Here is a 27,925-nt window from a genome sequence, read left to right as displayed (position 1 = left end):
GTGGGACATTGCTTTAACCCTTGGTTTTCTGTCGGACCTGGGGTGAGTATATTGGGTTAATTTGTTATTAAAGAATGTGTTTAACTCTTTACTTACTGGTTCAATAATAAGCGTGTCTGGCTGACACCTCTTCCTTACCAAATCCAGAGCTTGGGGTCAAGGACAGCTACTGACACCAACCCGTAAGCCCATTACCCTGGTGCGCACCAGGAGGAGCCTGAGCTAAGTGCCACAATTTGCGCTTCAAACATGAAGTGCCATTTCTAAGGCACCTGAGGGCTGGTATTTTTAGCCTTGACTGGGGCAAATAAGGTTAAAACAATGAAATTACACCACAAAACTTATGCGTTTTCCTTTTTCAAATATCTTTATATTTAGCTTCAAAAAGCATTCATTGCTGTACAAAAAAAACGCATAAAAAATGCAACAAACACGTGTCAAAACCATGCACATTCTCAGCGCTTTTGGTGTGTTCTTTGCCCTAGTGAAGGTTTTTTTTTTGTTTCTCCAGGATAAAGAATCGTGATTAACCACAAACGACTCCTATATTGTACTCAGGTCTGGGCTACTACATGCAGGAATCTGGTGGCCATGGACGGACAGTGCTGCACACCGGCACACGCTAAACGCAGCCTAGTATATTTGAAGCCCAAATCCGACGAACAATTTAGTTCCCTTGGTAACGGGCGCCTGTAGGAAGGAGGAAGTGACGTCATGGGCCGGATCCGGAAGTGAATGTGAAGCAGCGTGGATGCGGGGGAGACGAGTTTACTGTAGGTAGTAAGTCGCGTGTTTCTGGGTCCGGGACACCCGCTGTGCTGTCTGTGCGGCGCGGGTAGATGTGCAGGAAGCCGCCGTGTGTGTCCTGTGCTCAGTGCGGCTTCTAGTAAGGTTCTATAGCTAACTGTCTCTCTCCAGGGCAGTGGCAGACGCGGGCACTTTCACCTCTGGAGCCGCAGTACACAACCTCCGCACCATTAATCGTGTAGAGCAGGCCAGTAGGAAATGAGTGGAGCGGTGGTCAGGCCCATGCATTGCTATAGGTCTCAGACAGGTGGATGTGCCCTGCTCTGCCCAGCCGTCAGACCCCCCATGATCTATAGGTTATCAGCACTTACATGTATTGGAGAGCCTCTCTACTACAGCTGTATGCAAAACCTGCATGACTGTAACATTATGAGGCTGATGCCAGCCTATGGGCATGGTGGACATGCTGGGATAATCACACAGGTGAAGTGTGCAGGCGACCATCTGTCATAGAAACCTCATGACTGCAGCAGGATTGGTGCTCTCTGCAAGATTCAATGACAAAAATAAAAAAGAATTATGAAATTCAATTGTTCAAACCTCTAACTCACACATGGGCAAATTGGGGTCCACATCTGAGCCCTAGGTTATTTCTGCAGGCATGGACGGGAAGCCAAATGTAATAGCAGTTCTGTGGTGGTTGTAAGGCGCAGTGGGCTCCTGATCTGGGCAGATGTCTATAGGTGCACATGTTGTGTACTGCACTCCTGCCTGCTGCTGCTCCTCGCAGTGCGCCCAGCTCTGTCTATCCGCTCCTCCTGATCTGGGCAGATGTCTATAGGTGCACATGTTGTGTACTGCACTCCTGCCTGCTGCTCCTCGCAGTGCGCCCAGCTATGTCTATCCGCTCCTCCTGATCTGGGCAGATGTCTATAGGTGCACATGTTGTGTACTGCACTCCTGCCTGCTGCTGCTCCTCGCAGTGCGCCCAGCTCTGTCTATCCGCTCCTCCTGATCTGGGCAGACGTCTATAGGTGCACATGTTGTGTACTGCACTCCTGCCTGCTGCTCCTCGCAGTGTGCCCAGCTCTGTCTATCCGCTCCTCCTGATCTGGGCAGATGTCTATAGGTGCACATGTTGTGTACTGCACTCCTACCTGCTGCTGCTCCTCGCAGTGCGCCCAGCTCTGTCTATCCGCTCCTCCTGATCTGGGCAGATGTCTATAGGTGCACATGTTGTGTACTGCACTCCTGCCTGCTGCTCCTCGCAGTGTGCCCAGCTCTGTCTATCTGCTCCTCCTGATCTGGGCAGATGTCTATAGGTGCACATGTTGTGTACTGCACTCCTGCCTGCTGCTCCTCGCAGTGCGCCCAGCTATGTCTATCCGCTCCTCCTGATCTGGGCAGATGTCTATAGGTGCACATGTTGTGTACTGCACTCCTGCCTGCTGCTCCTCGCAGTGTGCCCAGCTCTGTCTATCTGCTCCTCCTGATCTGGGCAGATGTCTATAGGTGCACATGTTGTGTACTGCACTCCTGCCTGCTGCTCCTCGCAGTGCGCCCAGCTCTGTCTATCCGCTCCTCCTGATCTGGGCAGACGTCTATAGGTGCACATGTTGTGTACTGCACTCCTGCCTGCTGCTCCTCGCAGTGTGCCCAGCTCTGTCTATCCGCTCCTCCTGATCTGGGCAGATGTCTATAGGTGCACATGTTGTGTACTGCACTCCTACCTGCTGCTGCTCCTCGCAGTGCGCCCAGCTCTGTCTATCCGCTCCTCCTGATCTGGGCAGATGTCTATAGGTGCACATGTTGTGTACTGCACTCCTGCCTGCTGCTCCTCGCAGTGTGCCCAGCTCTGTCTATCTGCTCCTCCTGATCTGGGCAGATGTCTATAGGTGCACATGTTGTGTACTGCACTCCTGCCTGCTGCTGCTCCTCGCAGTGTGCCCAGCTTTGTCTATCCGCTCCTCCTGATCTGGGCAGATGTCTATAGGTGCACATGTTGTGTACTGCACTTCTGCCTGCTGCTGCTCCTCGCAGTGCGCCCAGCTCTGTCTATCTGCTCCTCCTGATCTGGGCAGATGTCTATAGGTGCACATGTTGTGTACTGCACTTCTGCCTGCTGCTGCTCCTCGCAGTGTGCCCAGCTTTGTCTATCCGCTCCTCCTGATCTGGGCAGATGTCTATAGGTGCACATGTTGTGTACTGCACTTCTGCCTGCTGCTGCTCCTCGCAGTGTGCCCAACTCTGTCTATCCGCTCCTCCTGATCTGGGCAGATGTCTATAGGTGCACATGTTGTGTACTGCACTCCTACCTGCTGCTGCTCCTCGCAGTGTGCCCAACTCTGTCTATCCGCTCCTCCTGATCTGGGCAGACGTCTATAGGTGCACATGTTGTGTACTGCACTCCTGCCTGCTGCTCCTCGCAGTGCGCCCAGCTATGTCTATCCGCTCCTCCTGATCTGGGCAGATGTCTATAGGTGCACATGTTGTGTACTGCGCTCCTGCCTGCTGCTGCTCCTCGCAGTGTGCCCAGCTCTGTCTATCTGCTCCTCCTGATCTGGGCAGATGTCTATAGGTGCACATGTTGTGTACTGCACTCCTGCCTGCTGCTCCTCGCAGTGCGCCCAGCTATGTCTATCCGCTCCTTCTGATCTGGGCAGATGTCTATAGGTGCACATGTTGTGTACTGCACTTCTGCCTGCTGCTGCTCCTCGCAGTGTGCCCAGCTATGTCTATCCGCTCCTCCTGATCTGGGCAGATGTCTATAGGTGCACATGTTGTGTACTGCACTTCTGCCTGCTGCTGCTCCTCGCAGTGCGCCCAGCTATGTCTATCCGCTCCTCCTGATCTGGGCAGACGTCTATAGGTGCACATGTTGTGTACTGCACTCCTGCCTGCTGCTCCTCGCAGTGCGCCCAGCTATGTCTATCCACTCCTCCTGATCTGGGCAGATGTCTATAGGTGCACATGTTGTGTACTGCACTTCTGCCTGCTGCTGCTCCTCGCAGTGCGCCCAGCTCTGTCTATCCGCTCCTCCTGATCTGGGCAGACGTCTATAGGTGCACATGTTGTGTACTGCACTCCTGCCTGCTGCTGCTCCTCGCAGTGCGCCCAGCTATGTCTATCCGCTCCTCCTGATCTGGGCAGACGTCTATAGGTGCACATGTTGTGTACTGCACTCCTGCCTGCTGCTCCTCGCAGTGCGCCCAGCTATGTCTATCCGCTCCTCCTGATCTGGGCAGATGTCTATAGGTGCACATGTTGTGTACTGCACTCCTGCCTGCTGCTGCTCCTCGCAGTGTGCCCAGCTCTGTCTATCTGCTCCTCCTGATCTGGGCAGATGTCTATAGGTGCACATGTTGTGTACTGCACTTCTGCCTGCTGCTGCTCCTCGCAGTGTGCCCAGCTTTGTCTATCCGCTCCTCCTGATCTGGGCAGATGTCTATAGGTGCACATGTTGTGTACTGCACTTCTGCCTGCTGCTGCTCCTCGCAGTGTGCCCAACTCTGTCTATCCGCTCCTCCTGATCTGGGCAGACGTCTATAGGTGCACATGTTGTGTACTGCACTCCTGCCTGCTGCTCCTCGCAGTGCGCCCAGCTATGTCTATCCGCTCCTCCTGATCTGGGCAGATGTCTATAGGTGCACATGTTGTGTACTGCGCTCCTGCCTGCTGCTGCTCCTCGCAGTGTGCCCAGCTCTGTCTATCTGCTCCTCCTGATCTGGGCAGATGTCTATAGGTGCACATGTTGTGTACTGCACTCCTGCCTGCTGCTGCTCCTCGCAGTGCGCCCAGCTATGTCTATCCGCTCCTCCTGATCTGGGCAGACGTCTATAGGTGCACATGTTGTGTACTGCACTCCTACCTGCTGCTGCTCCTCGCAGTGCGCCCAGCTCTGTCTATCTGCTCCTCCTGATCTGGGCAGATGTCTATAGGTGCACATGTTGTGTACTGCACTCCTGCCTGCTGCTCCTCGCAGTGTGCCCAGCTATGTCTATCCGCTCCTCCTGATCTGGGCAGACGTCTATAGGTGCACATGTTGTGTACTGCACTCCTGCCTGCTGCTCCTCGCAGTGCGCCCAGCTATGTCTATCCGCTCCTCCTGATCTGGGCAGACGTCTATAGGTGCACATGTTGTGTACTGCACTCCTGCCTGCTGCTCCTCGCAGTGCGCCCAGCTATGTCTATCCGCTCCTTCTGATCTGGGCAGATGTCTATAGGTGCACATGTTGTGTACTGCACTTCTGCCTGCTGCTGCTCCTCGCAGTGCGCCCAGCTATGTCTATCCGCTCCTCCTGATCTGGGCAGACGTCTATAGGTGCACATGTTGTGTACTGCACTCCTGCCTGCTGCTCCTCGCAGTGCGCCCAGCTATGTCTATCCGCTCCTCCTGATCTGGGCAGATGTCTATAGGTGCACATGTTGTGTACTGCACTTCTGCCTGCTGCTGCTCCTCGCAGTGCGCCCAGCTCTGTCTATCCGCTCCTCCTGATCTGGGCAGACGTCTATAGGTGCACATGTTGTGTACTGCACTCCTGCCTGCTGCTGCTCCTCGCAGTGCGCCCAGCTATGTCTATCCGCTCCTCCTGATCTGGGCAGACGTCTATAGGTGCACATGTTGTGTACTGCACTCCTGCCTGCTGCTCCTCGCAGTGCGCCCAGCTATGTCTATCCGCTCCTCCTGATCTGGGCAGATGTCTATAGGTGCACATGTTGTGTACTGCACTCCTGCCTGCTGCTCCTCGCAGTGTGCCCAGCTCTGTCTATCCGCTCCTCCTGATCTGGGCAGATGTCTATAGGTGCACATGTTGTGTACTGCACTCCTGTCTGCTGCTCCTCGCAGTGCGCCCAGCTCTGTCTATCCGCTCCTCCTGATCTGGGCAGATGTCTATAGGTGCACATGTTGTGTACTGCACTCCTGCCTGCTGCTGCTCCTCGCAGTGCGCCCAGCTCTGTCTATCTGCTCCTCCTGATCTGGGCAGATGTCTATAGGTGCACATGTTGTGTACTGCACTCCTGCCTGCTGCTGCTCCTCGCAGTGCGCCCAGCTATGTCTATCCGCTCCTCCTGATCTGGGCAGACGTCTATAGGTGCACATGTTGTGTACTGCACTCCTACCTGCTGCTGCTCCTCGCAGTGCGCCCAGCTATGTCTATCCGCTCCTCCTGATCTGGGCAGATGTCTATAGGTGCACATGTTGTGTACTGCACTCCTGCCTGCTGCTGCTCCTCGCAGTGTGCCCAGCTCTGTCTATCTGCTCCTCCTGATCTGGGCAGATGTCTATAGGTGCACATGTTGTGTACTGCACTTCTGCCTGCTGCTGCTCCTCGCAGTGTGCCCAGCTTTGTCTATCCGCTCCTCCTGATCTGGGCAGATGTCTATAGGTGCACATGTTGTGTACTGCACTTCTGCCTGCTGCTGCTCCTCGCAGTGTGCCCAACTCTGTCTATCCGCTCCTCCTGATCTGGGCAGACGTCTATAGGTGCACATGTTGTGTACTGCACTCCTGCCTGCTGCTCCTCGCAGTGCGCCCAGCTATGTCTATCCGCTCCTCCTGATCTGGGCAGATGTCTATAGGTGCACATGTTGTGTACTGCGCTCCTGCCTGCTGCTGCTCCTCGCAGTGTGCCCAGCTCTGTCTATCTGCTCCTCCTGATCTGGGCAGATGTCTATAGGTGCACATGTTGTGTACTGCACTCCTGCCTGCTGCTGCTCCTCGCAGTGCGCCCAGCTATGTCTATCCGCTCCTCCTGATCTGGGCAGACGTCTATAGGTGCACATGTTGTGTACTGCACTCCTGCCTGCTGCTCCTCGCAGTGCGCCCAGCTATGTCTATCCGCTCCTCCTGATCTGGGCAGACGTCTATAGGTGCACATGTTGTGTACTGCACTCCTGCCTGCTGCTCCTCGCAGTGCGCCCAGCTATGTCTATCCGCTCCTTCTGATCTGGGCAGATGTCTATAGGTGCACATGTTGTGTACTGCACTTCTGCCTGCTGCTGCTCCTCGCAGTGCGCCCAGCTATGTCTATCCGCTCCTCCTGATCTGGGTAGACGTCTATAGGTGCACATGTTGTGTACTGCACTCCTGCCTGCTGCTCCTCGCAGTGCGCCCAGCTATGTCTATCCGCTCCTCCTGATCTGGGCAGATGTCTATAGGTGCACATGTTGTGTACTGCACTTCTGCCTGCTGCTGCTCCTCGCAGTGCGCCCAGCTCTGTCTATCCGCTCCTCCTGATCTGGGCAGACGTCTATAGGTGCACATGTTGTGTACTGCACTCCTGCCTGCTGCTGCTCCTCGCAGTGCGCCCAGCTATGTCTATCCGCTCCTCCTGATCTGGGCAGACGTCTATAGGTGCACATGTTGTGTACTGCACTCCTGCCTGCTGCTCCTCGCAGTGCGCCCAGCTATGTCTATCCGCTCCTCCTGATCTGGGCAGATGTCTATAGGTGCACATGTTGTGTACTGCACTCCTGCCTGCTGCTCCTCGCAGTGTGCCCAGCTCTGTCTATCCGCTCCTCCTGATCTGGGCAGATGTCTATAGGTGCACATGTTGTGTACTGCACTCCTGTCTGCTGCTCCTCGCAGTGTGCCCAGCTCTGTCTATCCGCTCCTCCTGATCTGGGCAGATGTCTATAGGTGCACATGTTGTGTACTGCACTCCTGCCTGCTGCTGCTCCTCGCAGTGCGCCCAGCTCTGTCTATCCGCTCCTCCTGATCTGGGCAGACATGTATAGGTGCACATGTTGTGTACTGCACTCCTACCTGCTGCTGCTCCTCGCAGTGTGCCCAGCTCTGTCTATCCGCTCCTCCTGATCTGGGCAGACATGTATAGGTGCACATGTTGTGTACTGCACTCCTACCTGCTGCTGCTGCTCCTCGCAGTGTGCCCAGCTATGTCTATCCGCTCCTCCTGATCTGGGCAGATGTCTATAGGTGCACATGTTGTGTACTGCACTCCTGCCTGCTGCTTCTCGCAGTGCGCCCAGCTATGTCTATCCGCTCCTCCTGATCTGGGCAGATGTCTATAGGTGCACATGTTGTGTACTGCACTCCTGCCTGCTGCTGCTCCTCGCAGTGCGCCCAGCTCTGTCTATCCGCTCCTCCTGATCTGGGCAGATGTCTATAGGTGCACATGTTGTGTACTGCACTCCTGCCTGCTGCTCCTCGCAGTGCGCCCAGCTCTGTCTATCCGCTCCTCCTGATCTGGGCAGATGTCTCTAGGTGCACATGTTGTGTACTGCACTCCTGCCTGCTGCTCCTCGCAGTGCGCCCAGCTATGTCTATCCGCTCCTCCTGATCTGGGCAGATGTCTATAGGTGCACATGTTGTGTACTGCACTCCTGCCTGCTGCTGTTCCTGGCAGTGCGCCCAGCTCTGTCTATCCGCTCCTCCTGATCTGGGCAGACATGTATAGGTGCACATGTTGTGTACTGCACTCCTACCTGCTGCTGCTCCTCGCAGTGTGCCCAGCTCTGTCTATCCGCTCCTCCTGATCTGGGCAGACATGTATAGGTGCACATGTTGTGTACTGCACTCCTACCTGCTGCTGCTCCTCGCAGTGTGCCCAGCTCTGTCTATCCGCTCCTCCTGATCTGGGCAGACATGTATAGGTGCACATGTTGTGTACTGCACTCCTACCTGCTGCTGCTCCTCGCAGTGTGCCCAGCTATGTCTATCCGCTCCTCCTGATCTGGGCAGATTTCTCTAGGTGCACATGTTGTGTACTGCACTCCTGCCTGCTGCTCCTCGCAGTGCGCCCAGCTATGTCTATCCGCTCCTCCTGATCTGGGCAGATGTCTATAGGTGCACATGTTGTGTACTGCACTCCTGCCTGCTGCTGCTCCTCGCAGTGTGCCCAGCTCTGTCTATCTGCTCCTCCTGATCTGGGCAGATGTCTATAGGTGCACATGTTGTGTACTGCACTTCTGCCTGCTGCTGCTCCTCGCAGTGTGCCCAGCTATGTCTATCCGCTCCTCCTGATCTGGGCAGACGTCTATAGGTGCACATGTTGTGTACTGCACTCCTGCCTGCTGCTCCTCGCAGTGCGCCCAGCTATGTCTATCCGCTCCTCCTGATCTGGGCAGATGTCTATAGGTGCACATGTTGTGTACTGCGCTCCTGCCTGCTGCTGCTCCTCGCAGTGTGCCCAGCTCTGTCTATCTGCTCCTCCTGATCTGGGCAGATGTCTATAGGTGCACATGTTGTGTACTGCACTCCTGCCTGCTGCTGCTCCTCGCAGTGCGCCCAGCTATGTCTATCCGCTCCTCCTGATCTGGGCAGACGTCTATAGGTGCACATGTTGTGTACTGCACTCCTACCTGCTGCTGCTCCTCGCAGTGCGCCCAGCTCTGTCTATCTGCTCCTCCTGATCTGGGCAGATGTCTATAGGTGCACATGTTGTGTACTGCACTCCTGCCTGCTGCTCCTCGCAGTGTGCCCAGCTATGTCTATCCGCTCCTCCTGATCTGGGCAGACGTCTATAGGTGCACATGTTGTGTACTGCACTCCTGCCTGCTGCTCCTCGCAGTGCGCCCAGCTATGTCTATCCGCTCCTCCTGATCTGGGCAGATGTCTATAGGTGCACATGTTGTGTACTGCACTTCTGCCTGCTGCTGCTCCTCGCAGTGCGCCCAGCTATGTCTATCCGCTCCTCCTGATCTGGGCAGACGTCTATAGGTGCACATGTTGTGTACTGCACTCCTGCCTGCTGCTCCTCGCAGTGCGCCCAGCTATGTCTATCCGCTCCTCCTGATCTGGGCAGATGTCTATAGGTGCACATGTTGTGTACTGCGCTCCTGCCTGCTGCTGCTCCTCGCAGTGTGCCCAGCTCTATCTGCTCCTCCTGATCTGGGCAGATGTCTATAGGTGCACATGTTGTGTACTGCACTCCTGCCTGCTGCTGCTCCTCGCAGTGCGCCCAGCTATGTCTATCCGCTCCTCCTGATCTGGGCAGACGTCTATAGGTGCACATGTTGTGTACTGCACTCCTACCTGCTGCTGCTCCTCGCAGTGCGCCCAGCTCTGTCTATCTGCTCCTCCTGATCTGGGCAGATGTCTATAGGTGCACATGTTGTGTACTGCACTCCTGCCTGCTGCTGCTCCTCGCAGTGCACCCAGCTATGTCTATCCGCTCCTCCTGATCTGGGCAGACGTCTATAGGTGCACATGTTGTGTACTGCACTCCTGCCTGCTGCTCCTCGCAGTGCGCCCAGCTATGTCTATCCGCTCCTCCTGATCTGGGCAGATGTCTATAGGTGCACATGTTGTGTACTGCACTTCTGCCTGCTGCTGCTCCTCGCAGTGCGCCCAGCTCTGTCTATCCGCTCCTCCTGATCTGGGCAGACGTCTATAGGTGCACATGTTGTGTACTGCACTCCTGCCTGCTGCTCCTCGCAGTGCGCCCAGCTATGTCTATCCGCTCCTCCTGATCTGGGCAGATGTCTATAGGTGCACATGTTGTGTACTGCACTTCTGCCTGCTGCTGCTCCTCGCAGTGCGCCCAGCTCTGTCTATCCGCTCCTCCTGATCTGGGCAGACGTCTATAGGTGCACATGTTGTGTACTGCACTCCTGCCTGCTGCTGCTCCTCGCAGTGCGCCCAGCTATGTCTATCCGCTCCTCCTGATCTGGGCAGATGTCTATAGGTGCACATGTTGTGTACTGCACTCCTACCTGCTGCTGCTCCTCGCAGTGTGCCCAGCTATGTCTATCCGCTCCTCCTGATCTGGGCAGACGTCTATAGGTGCACATGTTGTGTACTGCACTCCTGCCTGCTGCTCCTCGCAGTGCGCCCAGCTATGTCTATCCGCTCCTCCTGATCTGGGCAGATGTCTATAGGTGCACATGTTGTGTACTGCACTTCTGCCTGCTGCTGCTCCTCGCAGTGCGCCCAGCTCTGTCTATCCGCTCCTCCTGATCTGGGCAGATGTCTATAGGTGCACATGTTGTGTACTGCACTCCTGCCTGCTGCTTCTCGCAGTGCGCCCAGCTATGTCTATCCGCTCCTCCTGATCTGGGCAGATGTCTATAGGTGCACATGTTGTGTACTGCACTTCTGCCTGCTGCTGCTCCTCGCAGTGCGCCCAGCTCTGTCTATCCGCTCCTCCTGATCTGGGCAGACGTCTATAGGTGCACATGTTGTGTACTGCACTCCTGCCTGCTGCTGCTCCTCGCAGTGCGCCCAGCTATGTCTATCCGCTCCTCCTGATCTGGGCAGACGTCTATAGGTGCACATGTTGTGTACTGCACTCCTGCCTGCTGCTCCTCGCAGTGCGCCCAGCTCTGTCTATCCGCTCCTCCTGATCTGGGCAGATGTCTATAGGTGCACATGTTGTGTACTGCACTCCTACCTGCTGCTGCTCCTCGCAGTGCGCCCAGCTCTGTCTATCCGCTCCTCCTGATCTGGGCAGACGTCTATAGGTGCACATGTTGTGTACTGCACTCCTGCCTGCTGCTCCTCGCAGTGCGCCCAGCTATGTCTATCCGCTCCTCCTGATCTGGGCAGATGTCTATAGGTGCACATGTTGTGTACTGCACTTCTGCCTGCTGCTGCTCCTCGCAGTGCGCCCAGCTCTGTCTATCCGCTCCTCCTGATCTGGGCAGATGTCTATAGGTGCACATGTTGTGTACTGCACTCCTGCCTGCTGCTTCTCGCAGTGCGCCCAGCTATGTCTATCCGCTCCTCCTGATCTGGGCAGATGTCTATAGGTGCACATGTTGTGTACTGCACTCCTGCCTGCTGCTGCTCCTCGCAGTGCGCCCAGCTATGTCTATCCGCTCCTCCTGATCTGGGCAGACGTCTATAGGTGCACATGTTGTGTACTGCACTCCTACCTGCTGCTGCTCCTCGCAGTGCGCCCAGCTCTGTCTATCTGCTCCTCCTGATCTGGGCAGATGTCTATAGGTGCACATGTTGTGTACTGCACTCCTGCCTGCTGCTGCTCCTCGCAGTGCACCCAGCTATGTCTATCCGCTCCTCCTGATCTGGGCAGACGTCTATAGGTGCACATGTTGTGTACTGCACTCCTGCCTGCTGCTCCTCGCAGTGCGCCCAGCTATGTCTATCCGCTCCTCCTGATCTGGGCAGATGTCTATAGGTGCACATGTTGTGTACTGCACTCCTGCCTGCTGCTCCTCGCAGTGCGCCCAGCTATGTCTATCCGCTCCTTCTGATCTGGGCAGATGTCTATAGGTGCACATGTTGTGTACTGCACTTCTGCCTGCTGCTGCTCCTCGCAGTGCGCCCAGCTCTGTCTATCCGCTCCTCCTGATCTGGGCAGACGTCTATAGGTGCACATGTTGTGTACTGCACTCCTGCCTGCTGCTCCTCGCAGTGCGCCCAGCTATGTCTATCCGCTCCTTCTGATCTGGGCAGATGTCTATAGGTGCACATGTTGTGTACTGCACTTCTGCCTGCTGCTGCTCCTCGCAGTGCGCCCAGCTCTGTCTATCCGCTCCTCCTGATCTGGGCAGACGTCTATAGGTGCACATGTTGTGTACTGCACTCCTGCCTGCTGCTCCTCGCAGTGCGCCCAGCTATGTCTATCCGCTCCTCCTGATCTGGGCAGATGTCTATAGGTGCACATGTTGTGTACTGCACTTCTGCCTGCTGCTGCTCCTCGCAGTGCGCCCAGCTCTGTCTATCCGCTCCTCCTGATCTGGGCAGACGTCTATAGGTGCACATGTTGTGTACTGCACTCCTGCCTGCTGCTGCTCCTCGCAGTGCGCCCAGCTATGTCTATCCGCTCCTCCTGATCTGGGCAGACGTCTATAGGTGCACATGTTGTGTACTGCACTCCTGCCTGCTGCTCCTCGCAGTGCGCCCAGCTCTGTCTATCCGCTCCTCCTGATCTGGGCAGATGTCTATAGGTGCACATGTTGTGTACTGCACTCCTACCTGCTGCTGCTCCTCGCAGTGCGCCCAGCTCTGTCTATCCGCTCCTCCTGATCTGGGCAGACGTCTATAGGTGCACATGTTGTGTACTGCACTCCTGCCTGCTGCTCCTCGCAGTGCGCCCAGCTATGTCTATCCGCTCCTCCTGATCTGGGCAGATGTCTATAGGTGCACATGTTGTGTACTGCACTTCTGCCTGCTGCTGCTCCTCGCAGTGCGCCCAGCTCTGTCTATCCGCTCCTCCTGATCTGGGCAGATGTCTATAGGTGCACATGTTGTGTACTGCACTTCTGCCTGCTGCTGCTCCTCGCAGTGCGCCCAGCTCTGTCTATCCGCTCCTCCTGATCTGGGCAGATGTCTATAGGTGCACATGTTGTGTACTGCACTCCTACCTGCTGCTGCTTCTCGCAGTGCGCCCAGCTATGTCTATCCGCTCCTCCTGATCTGGGCAGATGTCTATAGGTGCACATGTTGTGTACTGCACTTCTGCCTGCTGCTGCTCCTCGCAGTGCGCCCAGCTCTGTCTATCCGCTCCTCCTGATCTGGGCAGACGTCTATAGGTGCACATGTTGTGTACTGCACTCCTGCCTGCTGCTGCTCCTCGCAGTGCGCCCAGCTATGTCTATCCGCTCCTCCTGATCTGGGCAGACGTCTATAGGTGCACATGTTGTGTACTGCACTCCTGCCTGCTGCTCCTCGCAGTGCGCCCAGCTCTGTCTATCCGCTCCTCCTGATCTGGGCAGATGTCTATAGGTGCACATGTTGTGTACTGCACTCCTACCTGCTGCTGCTCCTCGCAGTGCGCCCAGCTCTGTCTATCCGCTCCTCCTGATCTGGGCAGACGTCTATAGGTGCACATGTTGTGTACTGCACTCCTGCCTGCTGCTCCTCGCAGTGCGCCCAGCTATGTCTATCCGCTCCTCCTGATCTGGGCAGATGTCTATAGGTGCACATGTTGTGTACTGCACTTCTGCCTGCTGCTGCTCCTCGCAGTGCGCCCAGCTATGTCTATCCGCTCCTCCTGATCTGGGCAGATGTCTATAGGTGCACATGTTGTGTACTGCACTCCTGCCTGCTGCTTCTCGCAGTGCGCCCAGCTATGTCTATCCGCTCCTCCTGATCTGGGCAGATGTCTATAGGTGCACATGTTGTGTACTGCACTCCTACCTGCTGCTGCTCCTCGCAGTGCGCCCAGCTCTGTCTATCCGCTCCTCCTGATCTGGGCAGACGTCTATAGGTGCACATGTTGTGTACTGCACTCCTGCCTGCTGCTCCTCGCAGTGCGCCCAGCTATGTCTATCCGCTCCTCCTGATCTGGGCAGATGTCTATAGGTGCACATGTTGTGTACTGCACTTCTGCCTGCTGCTGCTCCTCACAGTGCGCCCAGCTATGTCTATCCGCTCCTCCTGATCTGGGCAGACGTCTATAGGTGCACATGTTGTGTACTGCACTCCTGCCTGCTGCTCCTCGCAGTGCGCCCAGCTCTGTCTATCCGCTCCTCCTGATCTGGGCAGATGTCTATAGGTGCACATGTTGTGTACTGCACTCCTACCTGCTGCTGCTCCTCGCAGTGCGCCCAGCTCTGTCTATCCGCTCCTCCTGATCTGGGCAGACGTCTATAGGTGCACATGTTGTGTACTGCACTCCTGCCTGCTGCTCCTCGCAGTGCGCCCAGCTATGTCTATCCGCTCCTCCTGATCTGGGCAGATGTCTATAGGTGCACATGTTGTGTACTGCACTTCTGCCTGCTGCTGCTCCTCGCAGTGCGCCCAGCTATGTCTATCCGCTCCTCCGGATCTGGGCAGACGTCTATAGGTGCACATGTTGTGTACTGCACTCCTGCCTGCTGCTTCTCGCAGTGCGCCCAGCTATGTCTATCCGCTCCTCCTGATCTGGGCAGATGTCTATAGGTGCACATGTTGTGTACTGCACTTCTGCCTGCTGCTGCTCCTCGCAGTGCGCCCAGCTCTGTCTATCCGCCCCATGCCACCTGCACAGAATTTAGTAAAGCTCCGCTACCTTAGCAAAAAGTGCTGTAACTCCCTGTCGTCTGTGAACAAAATCTTGTAAAGGACCTGCTGGCAGGTCCATGTTAAGGAAGCGTGTAAACTGATGTTTCATTGAATGACTAAAATATCTTGTCACCCAGATAAAAGTTTGCATATGGAACAGAATAACGATCAGTGTTCGGAAATAAGCGTTGGGCCAGGTGAAAAGACATTTGGGCCTCATGCATATGTGACAAATATCTTTTTCTGTACACATGAAAATAACTAAGTGAGCAGTTATCTAACGTCCCCAGCTCCAGCGATGTTGGGGTGCTGATGGGGTGTATTTTTAACGGCTGCTGCTGCGGTGACTTGCGCGGGTAACCTTCGATTTTCTGGAACTGCTAATACATGATGGGGCTTATTGTAACCAGTATTACCAGTAGCAGCTAATCTGGACCATACAACTTTCTGCTTGTTATAAAGCGTAAAAAAGTATTGAGCATAATTAAGCTCGGGTGATTGATTTGGCCCTCCAGAACAGTTCCAGTTTGCAATGTTTCCCCCTTGGGAAAATGAGTTGCCCACTTCTGATGTAATCTATACACTTTCTAAAAGCAGACACTTGTAAAGTTGCCACTCGGCACTTTAGACGCATGCATACCTTTATGCAGAGGGCGTAATAACTCTTCTACACAGATCTGTGACCACTGATTGCTGAGGAAATGATCAGAATGGAGGCACGGAGCGGTATGTGAGTGTTTTGCTGAGGAGTGCTGTGTGCCTGGAGGATGGAGCGAGCCCAGTATCCTAGCCGTGGCTGCTAGCTAGATATGAATTGGCCAATTTTTGTGCTAAGTGTATTCATTTTTTTTATCCTAATTTCTAGAGCAGTAATGCAATTTCATTTATTTCATGTAGTGTTACCGCAGAAATACAGAAAGTTAAAAAAAAAAAGTCACAAATGTAACGAACTTCCTTAGGTCGTCATCCTTTAGTAGAAAAAAAGAACTGCCTAAATGCAGTTAGTAAAGGTGGGGGATTATGTAACACAACTTCCCATATGTGAGAATGCATGCTCAGGCTAGCTTTTTGTAGCGCTATTTTTTTTTTTTTTTTTTTTTTTTGCTGGGAGGGGTTGTATTGATCCATTGGAAAACCAACCGGGGGACATTTTGTGATCAGCGTTTTGTCAAGGAACCCTTCTAAAGAGTGGGTTAGGATTTCTCTTTTGCAAAATATAACTTGGTCCTCTTTGATATGTTCTTATTTTCCATGTGAAAAGATAGTCCTAGACTGATCTGTCTTATCTTTACTGTCAGAGTACTATAAAATATGGCCGGAATTTTGTTTGAAGATATCTTTGATGTGAAGGATATTGATCCTGAAGGACGAAAGTTTGATCGAGGTAAATATTATCCTGGGTTATTCAATATTGTGTAATCTGCTTTAAAGGGAATCGTCGAAGCAACCTTCCTAAGCCATCTACATGGGCATATGCAGGCCGTAAAAAGTTCAGTGAAACGATACCTTAATATCTGTGATCCAAAGTTTTATTCCAGAGGAACCCATGTTTTTCTTAATATGTATATGAGCTGTTAAGATTTATTTTTTTTATATAGCGCTAATATATTCCACAGCGCTTTATAGTTTGCACACATTATAATCGTTGTCCCCGATCCCTATCAGTATGTCTTTGGAATGTGGGAGGAAACTGGAGAACCGGGAGGAAACCCACGCAAACACGGGGAGAACATACAAACTCCTTGCAGATGTTGTCCTTGGTGGGATTTGAACCCAGGGCTGCAGTGCTAACCACTGAGCCACCGTGCAGATCTATGGGCAGTACATAGATCTCCAGGAGACTCTGCCTCCAGAGCTTACTTTAAATGAAAAGGGACATTACCAGTTTCCCACTACAGAACTGTGTGAGATAACTAGCACGGTATAGCTGACCTGAGGTTAGTTTCATTAACAAACACCTCTTCACTTCTCATCTCATAATTGTTAGCTCTGCTGCCTGATAATAACTAACACATTACAGCAAAGTTGAACTTTGTCTCATTACAAACACATTTGCAGCAGCAACTTCTCACAGTACTTTCAGCTCTGCTGTACGGCCTTCCTCCCATAGTTGCTGCTTGTGAGATGGAAGCTGAAACACTATGAAAGGACAACTGCAGCTGCAAATGTGTTTGTAATGGGACAATGTTCAGCTCTGCTATACTAGTAGTTATAATCACACTCCGCTCTGCAGTGAGATCAGGAGGGCAGACTGTCAGTCATTACATGTCTCACACCTGTACCATCCCCTTTTATTTAAATAAGCCCTGGAGGCAGAATCTCAAGAATACCTGTGTCCAGCCCATATATCTTTAGCTTATTTATATATTAAGAAAAATGTGGATTTCTCTTGAATAAGACATCGGATCACAGATATCAAGGTATGATTTTATTCAGCTTGCTATGATCTACATTCCAATATAGATGGCTTAGGAGGGTGACCTAATGACTAGGGTTGAGCGACCTTGACTTTTTTAGGGTCGAGCCGGGTTTCGCGAAACCCGACTATCTCAAAAGTCGAGTCGAGTGAAATCGGCCGATTATGGCGAAAAGTCGAGGATCGACCGAAACACGAAACCCAATGCAAAGCCAATGGGATTTTTTTTTTTTTTTTTTCCTCTCTCTCTCTCTCCCTCTCCCTCTCCCTCCGTCCCTGAACTGAAAAGCTGGTGTTACACATTGCAAATCGCTACAGCGCACAAGCGACAACATGGCGATAGGTCTTAGGGGCGTGGACGCCTATGTCATCACTCTGCCCACGCCCCTTCATTGGCTGAAAAAAATGGCGCCAAGCGCGTCATACGAAACGCGACTTTGGCGCGAAAGTCGCGTACCGCATGGCCGACCCCACACAGGGATCGGGTCGGTTTTGCCAAAAGTCGGCGACTTTTGAAAATGAACGATCCGTTTCGCTCAACCCTACTAATGACCAGTTCCCTTTGACAATATGTCTACTGTTTTGATGCAACTTTGTATAATTTGCAAATCAATTTTAGTTGGCAAAGTTCCACTGATTCCCCAATTTCTTCCATGTCTCAGGCTGTAGTAGCTGCTCTTTTAGTTCTGTGCTTGATGAAGGTGAGTATTCAATGTGTTGGCTGTGAAGGGGCTGGCTAACTTCTCATTTTGATAGCTAAGTGAAGCGCTTTTGTGTCATGGCCTATGCATAGACACAGAGGAATGGTTTACCTATATAAACGAGCAGTCCGCATGGGCTATGTGCAGACACCAGAAACCCCTTCCTGTGTTTAACACAAATTCAGAATTGGAACAGCCAAGACTGAGATTGTCTGAGGCATCGGTGGAGCTTTGCTAATGACATGTATTATTAGTAAGCTATGTAGAATTGCATAAATATCAGATCTAATCATTTGCTGCCTGGAGTGTGTGGTTTGTAATGCAAATGGGAAAAGGCACCGGCACTGATTCATTCGAGTTTTTATGCCCAAAAATTCATAGTAAGCTGTGGTGATCCCTCCGCCAGAAATCTTACTACAGTCGATGACTGGAGTGAGATTTCTGGTGTGGCGCATGGAGTCCCACGCCACTAGTCAAATGCTTCAGTTTCATGAAGAGGCTTGTACCTCTTCATGAATTAGGAGCGTCTGACTCCTGCACGCCCCCTCATCAAGATTGGCAAGAAAATGGCTGGTGTTGATGATCCAGGTTCACAATGTTGGCTCTTTATGACAGTAGACACAGATGACCGCAAACTTATAATGGTGTTTTGCGTTGCTGGAAGGATTGAGAAGTAGGTGAAACTATTCTACTATTAAAATAAATGATGTAAAGCCCTTGTATCCATATATTTTCAGAAACAAGAAGTCTTGATGTAATGTTACATCAAAGTGAAATATTTTAAAGAAATGCGTACACAATTACCACAATGTGGTTCATAGTTTAATCCAATTACAAGAAACCTCTCCGAAAAATAAAGGTTCAAAATATGCAGAGTTATTGCATGTTACCCATATCTTTGATTGCATGCACATATATCCACTAAAACTAAAAAGATAAAAAAATGTCTGAAAAGTGGGTAAACATTTGAGTCACAAAATTGACAAATGGTCTGATTAGATATTTGAAGAAGAAAAACGAAAGTCCCTGCATTGGCTTCTCCTTGACTTTCCCCCAGAGTCACTGGAAGATGTACAGGACAAACATGACAGTAATATAGTGTGATCTTCCTTCCGGACGTCACTTGCAGCCTCATCCTCCCATCACACAGACACCAAAGCTGTGAGTTAAACATTGCAGCACCTTGATTATTGCTCCTGGAGCTTTAATCCTGTGATTCAAAAGCTCAGTTCTGGAATTTTTTTTATATACTTATATTTTAGGTTTGGTAATTATATAAAGGTGTGACATTTAATACTTCTATTGCAATCAAATGATTAAAATTTGCTTAACTTTTTTTTTTTTTTTCAGTTTCAAGGCTACATTGTGAAAGTGAGTCCTTTAAGATGGATCTGATTCTTGATGTTAATATACAAATTTATCCTGTGGATCTGGGTAAGTTTGGATTACTTTGTGTTATTTAACCCTTTCACCCCTGGGCCAATATATATATATATATATATATATATATATATATATATATATATATATATATATATATATATATATATATATATATATATATATATATATAATTTTTTTTTTTTTTTTTTTTTTTTTCCACCCCTTATATCCAAGAGCCGTAACCTTTTCTGTCGATATAGCTGTGTGAGGATTTGTTTTGCAGGGTGAGTTGTACTTAGAATGACACTATTGATTTTACCATATAGTAAAACGGGAAAAAAATCCAAGTGCAGGGAAATTGCAAAAAAGCGCAATTCCACAACGTTTTTTGGGGTGTGGGGGGGTTTATTTACCATGTTCACTATATGGTAAAACTGACCTGCCAATATGATTTCCCAATAATCAGATTAAACACCTGAGATGTTGTACTGATAAAGAATGATTACTCGCATACTGAATTCCTGCCATTCTTCTGCCTATGTCTCTGCCAGTTTCTCAGCTTCCTTTTTATGGCAGAGGACGTCGTGTGTCTGCTGCAGGCATTCAGTAGCTGGTGATTGGCTGCAGCAGTCATGTGACATCCTCACTGGAAGAGGAAGCCAGGAGATTGGCAGGGGTCTGGAAGGTGAGCATACGTTCTTATTTTCTTTTAATACCCTTATGGGTATTAAAAAAAACAAAACCAAAATGGCATTCTTCCCATCTTCAAAGTAAAGCAACAAAGCAAACAACTTTGTAATGTACTAACTAAAATCTGGCCCCATTATTCCCATATAATTTTTTTTTTGTTTACTATGGAATTTATCTTGTAAGCTCCGCACTGAGGCTGGATGGGACCTCTGTAGTGCAATGTTTGTGCCGGATCCTGGTTAGCTTCAGTTCCAATGCGTTTGATACTTCAGAGTGAAATTTGCTTAATAGCAGCATTCGGAGTGCATAGTAGGGGCTGTCCTTAACTGTGAGGAGGATGGGAAGCCGTGCATTCCTGAGAAAAAGAGAAAATTACCTTTTAAATATTATATATGCATAAGTGATAAAGTGTCATGCTCTCATTTTACCACTGTAAATTTGTTTTTGTTAATTATACATGCGCTATAAAGGAGCAAGAGTCAAAATGTCCAAAAACATTGGGGTCATAAGTTAGGATTCCTGACTCCACAGGTATAATATTATGGAGGTTTTTTTTTGTACAATAGTAATAGGGGAAAATTAGGTGGTGAGAAATCAAAACTGACAATGTAAGCAACGCTCCTATGTTCCGTGGATGAAGAGAGCACGTTTTCCATCCTTTGGTCGCTAATGTTGTAAATGATTACCATGCAGCTCCTGACCTTTTTAATCCCTTAACCCCTCTGTGACCTTGGACGTACTATCCCGTCGAGGTGCCCTGGGCCTATCTGACCCTTGACGGGATAGTACGTCCTGCCCTTTAATGCGATACCGCGACTTAAGTCGCGGTGATCGCATTAAAATTCCGACGCCATCTCACCTGGGGGGAGATGGCCTCGGCATCCAGGGCATTGTCGCCGCCCACCCGCCCTCTCGATCGCTGTGATTGGCTGTTCAATTCTGAACAGCCAATCACAGCCATTCTCATTGTTTCAGCCAATCGGAGCGGCTGAAACAATGAGGTCACAGGCTAGGATCGAGTACCGATGTACTCGATCCTAGGTCCGGTGCCTGGCAACGCCAGGCACCGGCAAGAACACCCCGGATTGGCCCGATCGCGCCAATCGCAGGGCACCGCGCGGTATTACCGCGCTGTGCCCTGCCGGAACCTGCGTGGATCGGTGCTCTAATAGCACCGATCCTAGGATAGGACACAGTGCAGGCCCAGCAGGGCCTGCAGGAGCCGATTGGCGCGATCGATGTCATCGTCGATCGCGCCAATCACAGGGCGCAGCGGCGATCACGCTGTGACCGCTCTGTGCCCTGCAGGTGACCTGGCTGTGACCTGCCTAGGATGGCGCGAACAGATCCGATCCTAGGCAGGTCACAGCCAGGTCACCAGGAAAGCTCTGATTGGTGGGATCGATGTTATGGTCGATCCCACCAATGACAGGTCACAGCAGCAGCATGACCGCTCTGTGACCTGTCTGTGTCACCTGCCTGACCTGTGTATGACCGCTCTGCAGGGTCCTCATTCTAGCTGAGGATTCCTACAGAGCGGTCATACTGCTGGATCTCCCTGCTGGATTTTGTGCCTGGATCTCCCTGCCGTGCTGGGTATTGTGGTGCCACAGCAGCCTGTAGCACCACAATCCCTGCTAAAGAAAGAAGACAACTAAACGTAAGTTTTATCCCTGATCCCTGCCCAATCCCCGTTCATCCACCCCAATCCCCGTTCATCCACCCCAATCCCCGTTCATCCACCCCAATCCCCATTTCCCCCTCTTTTTACCCCCTCCACCCCCATTTGTGCCGCCTCCGTGCGCACATTTAGTAGCCGCCGAGCGTTGATTGGTGACGCAGTTCACCGATCAACGCTCGCGCTCGCTTTTTTCCCTCGCCCCCGTTGCGCCAACTCCGTACACACATTCCGCAGCCGCCAAAGTTTGATAAGTGACGCAGTTCACTTATCAGAGTTTGTGCCTGCCGTTTTCCTTTTTTTTTTTTTCACCCCCCTTTTGCGCCACCTGACTACAACCGTACGTTTTGATCACTGATCCCTGCCCAATCCCCACTTCCACCCCCATCTCCCTTCCCCCTCTTTTTACCCCCCTTTGCACCTCCTTCCGTGCGCCCATTTAACAGCCGCCGAGCGTTGATTGGTGACGCAGTTCACCGATCAACTCTCGCGCTCGCTTTTTTCCCTTCAGCCTTTTTGCGCAACCTCCGTACACACATCCCGCAGCCGCCAAACTTTGATAAGTGACGCAGTTCTCTTATCAGAGTTTGTGCCTGCCTTTTTTTTTTTTTTTTTTACAGGTTTTTCTTCTCCTTTTAGCATTTTCTTTTCAGATAAGTTTGCACAAATCACTATCCCCCCACACATACAGTTATCAATAAAGTGCACCCAATCGCCATATTCACACAAAAATGTCCCGCTCGTCCCGTTCGTCCCAACAGCGCTATTCATTGGAGGAGGCATATGCTTTCCTTGCCTCCGACACTGATAGCGAGGGAGAGGATCCCACTTTTCTTCACTTTTCTGATTCTTCATCCTCTTCCTCCTCCTCCTCATCTTCCTCCTCGGGTCCTGCGGAACCACCACGCAGACGCCCCAGGACAGAAGATGAGGCAGCCCCCACCACTCCTGAACCAGCGCTCCCCACTGCGGAACCCACATGGACCTCGCCCTCCCGAAAATTACGAGCCACTGATTCCTGATTTTGTGGCAGAATCAGGAATCAAGTTTGACACCACGGGCCTCACAGAAACAGACTTTTTCAAAGTCTTTTTCTCTGAGGATTTTATTAACCTCATGGTGGAGCAAACTAATTTGTATGCTCGTCAATTTTTGGAGCAAAACCCCGGTACATCATTTTCCAACTGGTCTCCTGTAGACGCACTTGAAATGATGCAGTTTTGGGGCCTGGTCCTCCACATGGGGATCGTGAAGAAGCCAGAAATGCGGCAATATTGGAGTGTAGATGTTTTATATAACACTCCAGTATTCCGAATGGCCATGGTTCGGAGACGTTTTGAGGCCATCCATAAATTCCTGCATTATTCCGATAATGCACAGTGTCCCGCACGAGATGACCCCAACTTTGACCGTCTGTTCAAAGTTCGGCCGGTCATCGAACACTTCAACAAAAAGTTTTCTGAAGTGTACGTGCCCAAAAGGGACATCTGCGTGGATGAGTCCTTGGTCCATTTTAAGGGGCGGCTCGGATTCCGTCAATACCTGCCCAACAAAAGGGCCAGGTACGGAATCAAACTCTACAAGCTGTGTGAGAGTGCCTCAGGGTACATCCACAGGTTTAGAGTGTATGAAGGGAAGGACAGCAGGATTGAACCCCCTGAGTGTCCTCCTGTCCTGGGAGTGAGTGGGAAGATCGTGTGGGATTTGGTGCACCCACTGCTGGATAAAGGTTATCACCTCTATACTGATAACTTTTATACCAGCATCCCACTCTACAAATCCCTCTCTGCGCGAGGTACCGCAGCCTGCGGTACTGTGCGCAAAAATCAGAGAGGCCTCCCAAAGACGCTACTTCGGCAGATGCTCAGAAAAGGTGAGAGCAAGGCCCAATGTAGCGACCACCTGCTGGTGGTCAAGTACAAGGACAAGAGGGATGTCCTTCTCTTGACCACCATACATGGTGATGGCAGAGCCCTCAGCACTGTACGGGGTACCTCTACACAGGTCTGCAAACCGGACTGTGTACTGGGCTACAACAAAAGCATGGGGGGGGGTTGATCTCTCTGATCAACTCCTCCAACCATACAGTGCTTTGAGAAAGGCCAAGGTGTGGTACAAAAAGTTGGCCGTCCACATCGTACAAATGGCAATGCTCAACGCTTTCCTGCTGTTACGATGTGCACGCCACACCGATACGTCGTACCTTCAGTTCCAGGAGGTAGTGGTTAAGGCCCTGATATTTGGTACTCCGGAAGGAGAGGGCCCCAGTACTTCCGGAACTGAAGGTGCTCGTATCGTACCAGGCCAGCATTTTCCGGGGGTGGTCCCGCCAACCGGCAGAAAAGGTAAGCCGCAAAAAAGGTGCCGAGTGTGTTACAAAAGGGGAATACGCAAGGACACCATTTATCAATGCGATACCTGCCCCGAAAAACCTGGCCTGTGTATGAAGGATTGCTTCAGATTGTACCACACCTCCATGCACTACTAATTTACTTTACAAGAAAGCGTACATTAGTTCCAAAAAGGGGGCACATCTAGATAAGTTCCTTGGGGGGGGTCTAGGTTCCAAAATGATGTCACTTGTGTTTTTTTTTTTTACTGTTTAGGCACATCAGGGGCTCTGCAAACGGAACATGACGACCGCAGACAATTTCTGCATTCCAAAACGTCACAACTTCCCTTTCGAGCCCCAACGTGTGCCTAAACAGTTTTTTCCCACATATGGCGTACCAGCGTAATCAGGACAATTTGGACAACAACTTTTGATGTCCAATTTCTCCTGTTACCTTTGGGAAAATTAAAAATTGGGGACTAAAATATCATTTTTGTGGGAAAAAATAGGATTTTTTATTTTCACGCCTGGGCATTATAAACTTTAGTGAAGCACGTAGGGGTTCAAATTTCTCACCAAACACCTAGATAAGTTCCTTAGGGGGTACAGTTTCCAAAATGGGGTCACTTGTGGGGGGTATCTACTGTTTAGTCACATCAGGGGCTCTGCAAATGGAACATGATGCCAGCAGAACATTCCATCAAAGTCTGCATTCCAAAACGTCACTACTTCCCTTTCGAGCCCCAACGTGTGCCCAAACAGTAGTTCCTCCCCACATATGGGGTATCAGCGTACTCAGGACAAATTGGACAACAACTTTTGGGGTCCAATTTCTCCTGGTACCCTTGGGAAAATTAAAAATTGGGGACTAAAATATCATTTTTGTAGGAAAAAATAGGATTTTTTATTTTCACGCCTGGGCATTATATACTTTAGTGAAGCACGTGGGGGTTCAAAATTCTCACCACACAACTAGATAAGTTCCTTAGAGGGTCTAGTTTCCAAAATGGGGTCACTTGTGGGGGGTTTCCACTGTTTAGGCACATCAGGGGGTCGCCAAATGCGACATGGCGTCCGATCTCAATTCCAGCCAAAGTTAGCTTGAAAAAGTCAAACGGCGCTCCTTTCCTTCTGAGCCCTGCCATGCGCCCAAACAGTGGTCCCCCCCCACATATGGGGTATCAGCATACTCAGGACAAATTGGACAACAACTTTTGGGGTCCAATTTCTCCTTTTACCCTTGAGAAAATAAAAAATTGGGGACTAAACGATCATGTTTGTGGAAAAAATAGGAATTTTTTTTTTCACGCCCGGGCGTTATAAACTTTCGTGAAGCACTTGGGGGATAAAATTGCTCATGACACATCTAGATAAGTTCCTTAGGGGGTCTAGTTTCCAAAATGGGGTCATTTGTGGGGGGTTTCCACTGTTTAGGCACATCAGGGGGTCGCCAAACGCGACATGGCGTCCGATCTCAATTCCAGCCAAATTTAGCTTGAAAAAGTCAAACGGCGCTCCTTTCCTTCTGAGCCCTGCCATGCGCCCAAAAAGTGGTCCCCCCCACATATGGGGTATCAGCGTACTCAGGATAAATTGGACAACAACTTTTGAGGTCCATTTTCTCTTTTTACCCTTGGGAAATTAAAAAGATTATTGCTGAAAGATCATTTTTGTGACTAAAAAGTAAAATGTTAATTTTTTCCTTCCATGTTGCTTCTGCTGCTGTGAATCACCTGAAGGGTTAATAAACTTCTTGAATGTGGTTTTGAGCACCTTGAGGGGTGCAGTTTTTAGAATGGTGTCGCTTTTGGGTATTTTCTGCCATATAGACCCTTCAAAATGACTTCAAATGTGAGGTGGTCCCTAAAAAAAAATGGTTTTGTAAATTTGGTTGTAAAAATGAGAAATTGCTGGTCAAATTTTAACCCTTATAACTTCCTTGAAAAAAAAAAAAGTTTGTTTCAAAAATTGTGCTGATGTAAAGTAGACATGTGGGAAATGTTATTTATTAACTATATTGTGTCACATAACTCTCTGGTTTAACAGAATAAAAATTCAAAGTTGGAAAATTGTGAAATTTTCAAAATTTTCGCCAAATTTCCGTTTTTTTCACAAATAAACGCAAGTTATATCGAAGAAATTTTAGCACTATCATGAAGTACAATATGTTACAAGAAAACAATCTCAGAATCGCTAAGATCCGTTGAAGCGTTTCGGAGTTATAACCTCATAAAGGGACAGTGGTCAGAATTGTAAAAATTGGCCTGGTCATTGACGTGCAAACCACACTTGGGGGTAAAGGGGTTAACGATCACCGATACGCATTAACATGGCTGTCGGTAAGGGTACCCCTTATAAAGCGATCGGGAATAAGTCTGTAGCGCCCACCCGAAACCTTTGCATCGGATCCGACATTACCCTGGTTCCCCTCTCCTGGTGATGAAAGAAAATGGCGGGCCCGCATGGTCAGTGCGCCCATCAAGATCTGACTCGCTGCACCCCGCATCCGCTGAGAGTGACCCCATCACAGCAATCAAAAATTTGATTTTTGGTACTTTCTCTTCACTGACAGGGCAGCACTCGGACATAGTGTCTTTCTTTTCTCTCCCAGAACAACTACAAGGAGAGAACAGAGAGGAACAGCCCAAGTGCTGCCATATTTACAAGTATTGGGAGCTTTCTACCTCCCTAAACCTCATTGATCATCACCCCCCCCCCCCTTCTGTCAATACCCATGTCTGATTACATATTTATCACTGCTGAAGTTTGAGGCAGGACCAAGTACTGCAGTCCCTCCAACACTCTGGTATCACAGTTAATTTTTCCCACAAATTCCACCTTTTTATTAACAGCCCCTGGTATAAAACTTAATGTAGCCAATTTTGTCCTCTTTGATTTTTTTTTTTTCAAAATTGTCATTACCCCTGAAGTCCTACAATTGATTGCCCACCAAACCAATTTGTATGCCCTTTAATATATTGCCCAATAACCCTCTGCCTGTGCGCCCCGGCCCCTCCTGTGCTGTGCCTGTGCGCCCCGGCCCCTCCTGTGCTGTGCCTGTGCGCCCCGGCCCCTCCTGTGCTGTGCCTATGCGCCCCAGCCTAGCTTAATTGTTTGGCCAAATTTAGCAGGATACAATTCAAGTTAATCATTTTGTATGGCCCCCCGAATGATATAGTAAATATCCACATGGCCCCTGGAAGAAAAACTGTTCCCCACTCCTGCATTAATGCCTCCCCTACATACAGGGGTATATAAGCTGTGCTTTTATTCTCTAATATTCAAGCAGGGTTTTATAAAAGGGAATTTATGCTGTCAGTTATGATTACAAGTGGTATATTAACATTCTTTTCTATATTCATACATGGCACATCTTTTCTTTAGGTGATAAATTCCGTTTGGTTATTGCCAACACCCTATATGAGGATGGGACACTTGATGATGGCGAATACAATCCTAATGATGACCGTCCATCCAGGTGTTTATATTTTAAGATGTGAAGATGGGTAACCTTCGGGATCCTTTATTCCACTGCGGTCAGCTGATAAATTTTGTCTTCTTTATAGAGCTGACCAGTTTGAATACGTTATGTATGGAAAAGTATATCGGATAGAAGGAGATGAAACGTCCACCGAAGCTGCCACTCGCTTGTAAGGAGTCCTATGAACTTTCCATTGCTTCATCTTTAGAATGTTGCATAAATAAATCTGGTAAATGTTTTGTTTTTTCTTTTATAGGTCGGCATATGTGTCATATGGTGGTTTGCTAATGAGGCTACAGGGTGACGCTAATAACCTGCATGGGTTTGAGGTCGATTCTCGCATTTACCTTATGATGAAGAAATTGGCCTTTTGATCCGGACACATAGGAGGAGACGTTACTGCTCAGTATTGTGCTTCCATATTAACTCCTCAATCTAGGCTCCAATAAGTGGTAGCAACTTTCCTACCGTGTATGGTTTATGTTTGTATTTAATTAAAATATATTTTTTTAATGTTTGCTATTGCTATTTGGTGACAAAAAGTAGCAGGAAATTGTTTCTTTGATATAAATAAAAGTGCGACCAGTA

General features: G+C 50.2%; 1 protein-coding gene across 2 annotated transcripts; it reads left to right on the top strand.

Moving 5' to 3' along the window:
* Positions 1-692: 692 nt before the first annotated feature.
* POLR2H (RNA polymerase II, I and III subunit H) lies at positions 693-27,925 on the top strand. Of its 2 annotated transcripts, none has more exons than XM_069726929.1 (6): positions 693-773; positions 15,955-16,040; positions 19,124-19,207; positions 27,241-27,334; positions 27,423-27,506; positions 27,594-27,925. In XM_069726929.1, the coding sequence occupies exons 2-6, from the start codon at positions 15,968-15,970 to the stop codon at positions 27,709-27,711; spliced, it is 453 nt and encodes a 150-aa protein (XP_069583030.1). In that variant the 5' UTR covers positions 693-773; positions 15,955-15,967; the 3' UTR covers positions 27,712-27,925. The 2 variants fall into 2 exon arrangements, with proteins under 2 accessions (XP_069583030.1, XP_069583031.1); XM_069726930.1 differs by having other exon boundaries at positions 716-780.

The sequence above is a fragment of the Ranitomeya imitator genome, chromosome 5 (genome assembly GCF_032444005.1).
Source record: "Ranitomeya imitator isolate aRanImi1 chromosome 5, aRanImi1.pri, whole genome shotgun sequence".
Taxonomy (NCBI): domain Eukaryota; kingdom Metazoa; phylum Chordata; class Amphibia; order Anura; family Dendrobatidae; genus Ranitomeya; species Ranitomeya imitator.
The sequence above is the reverse complement of the archived record's forward strand: the minus strand, read 5'-3'. Positions and strand labels throughout refer to the sequence as shown.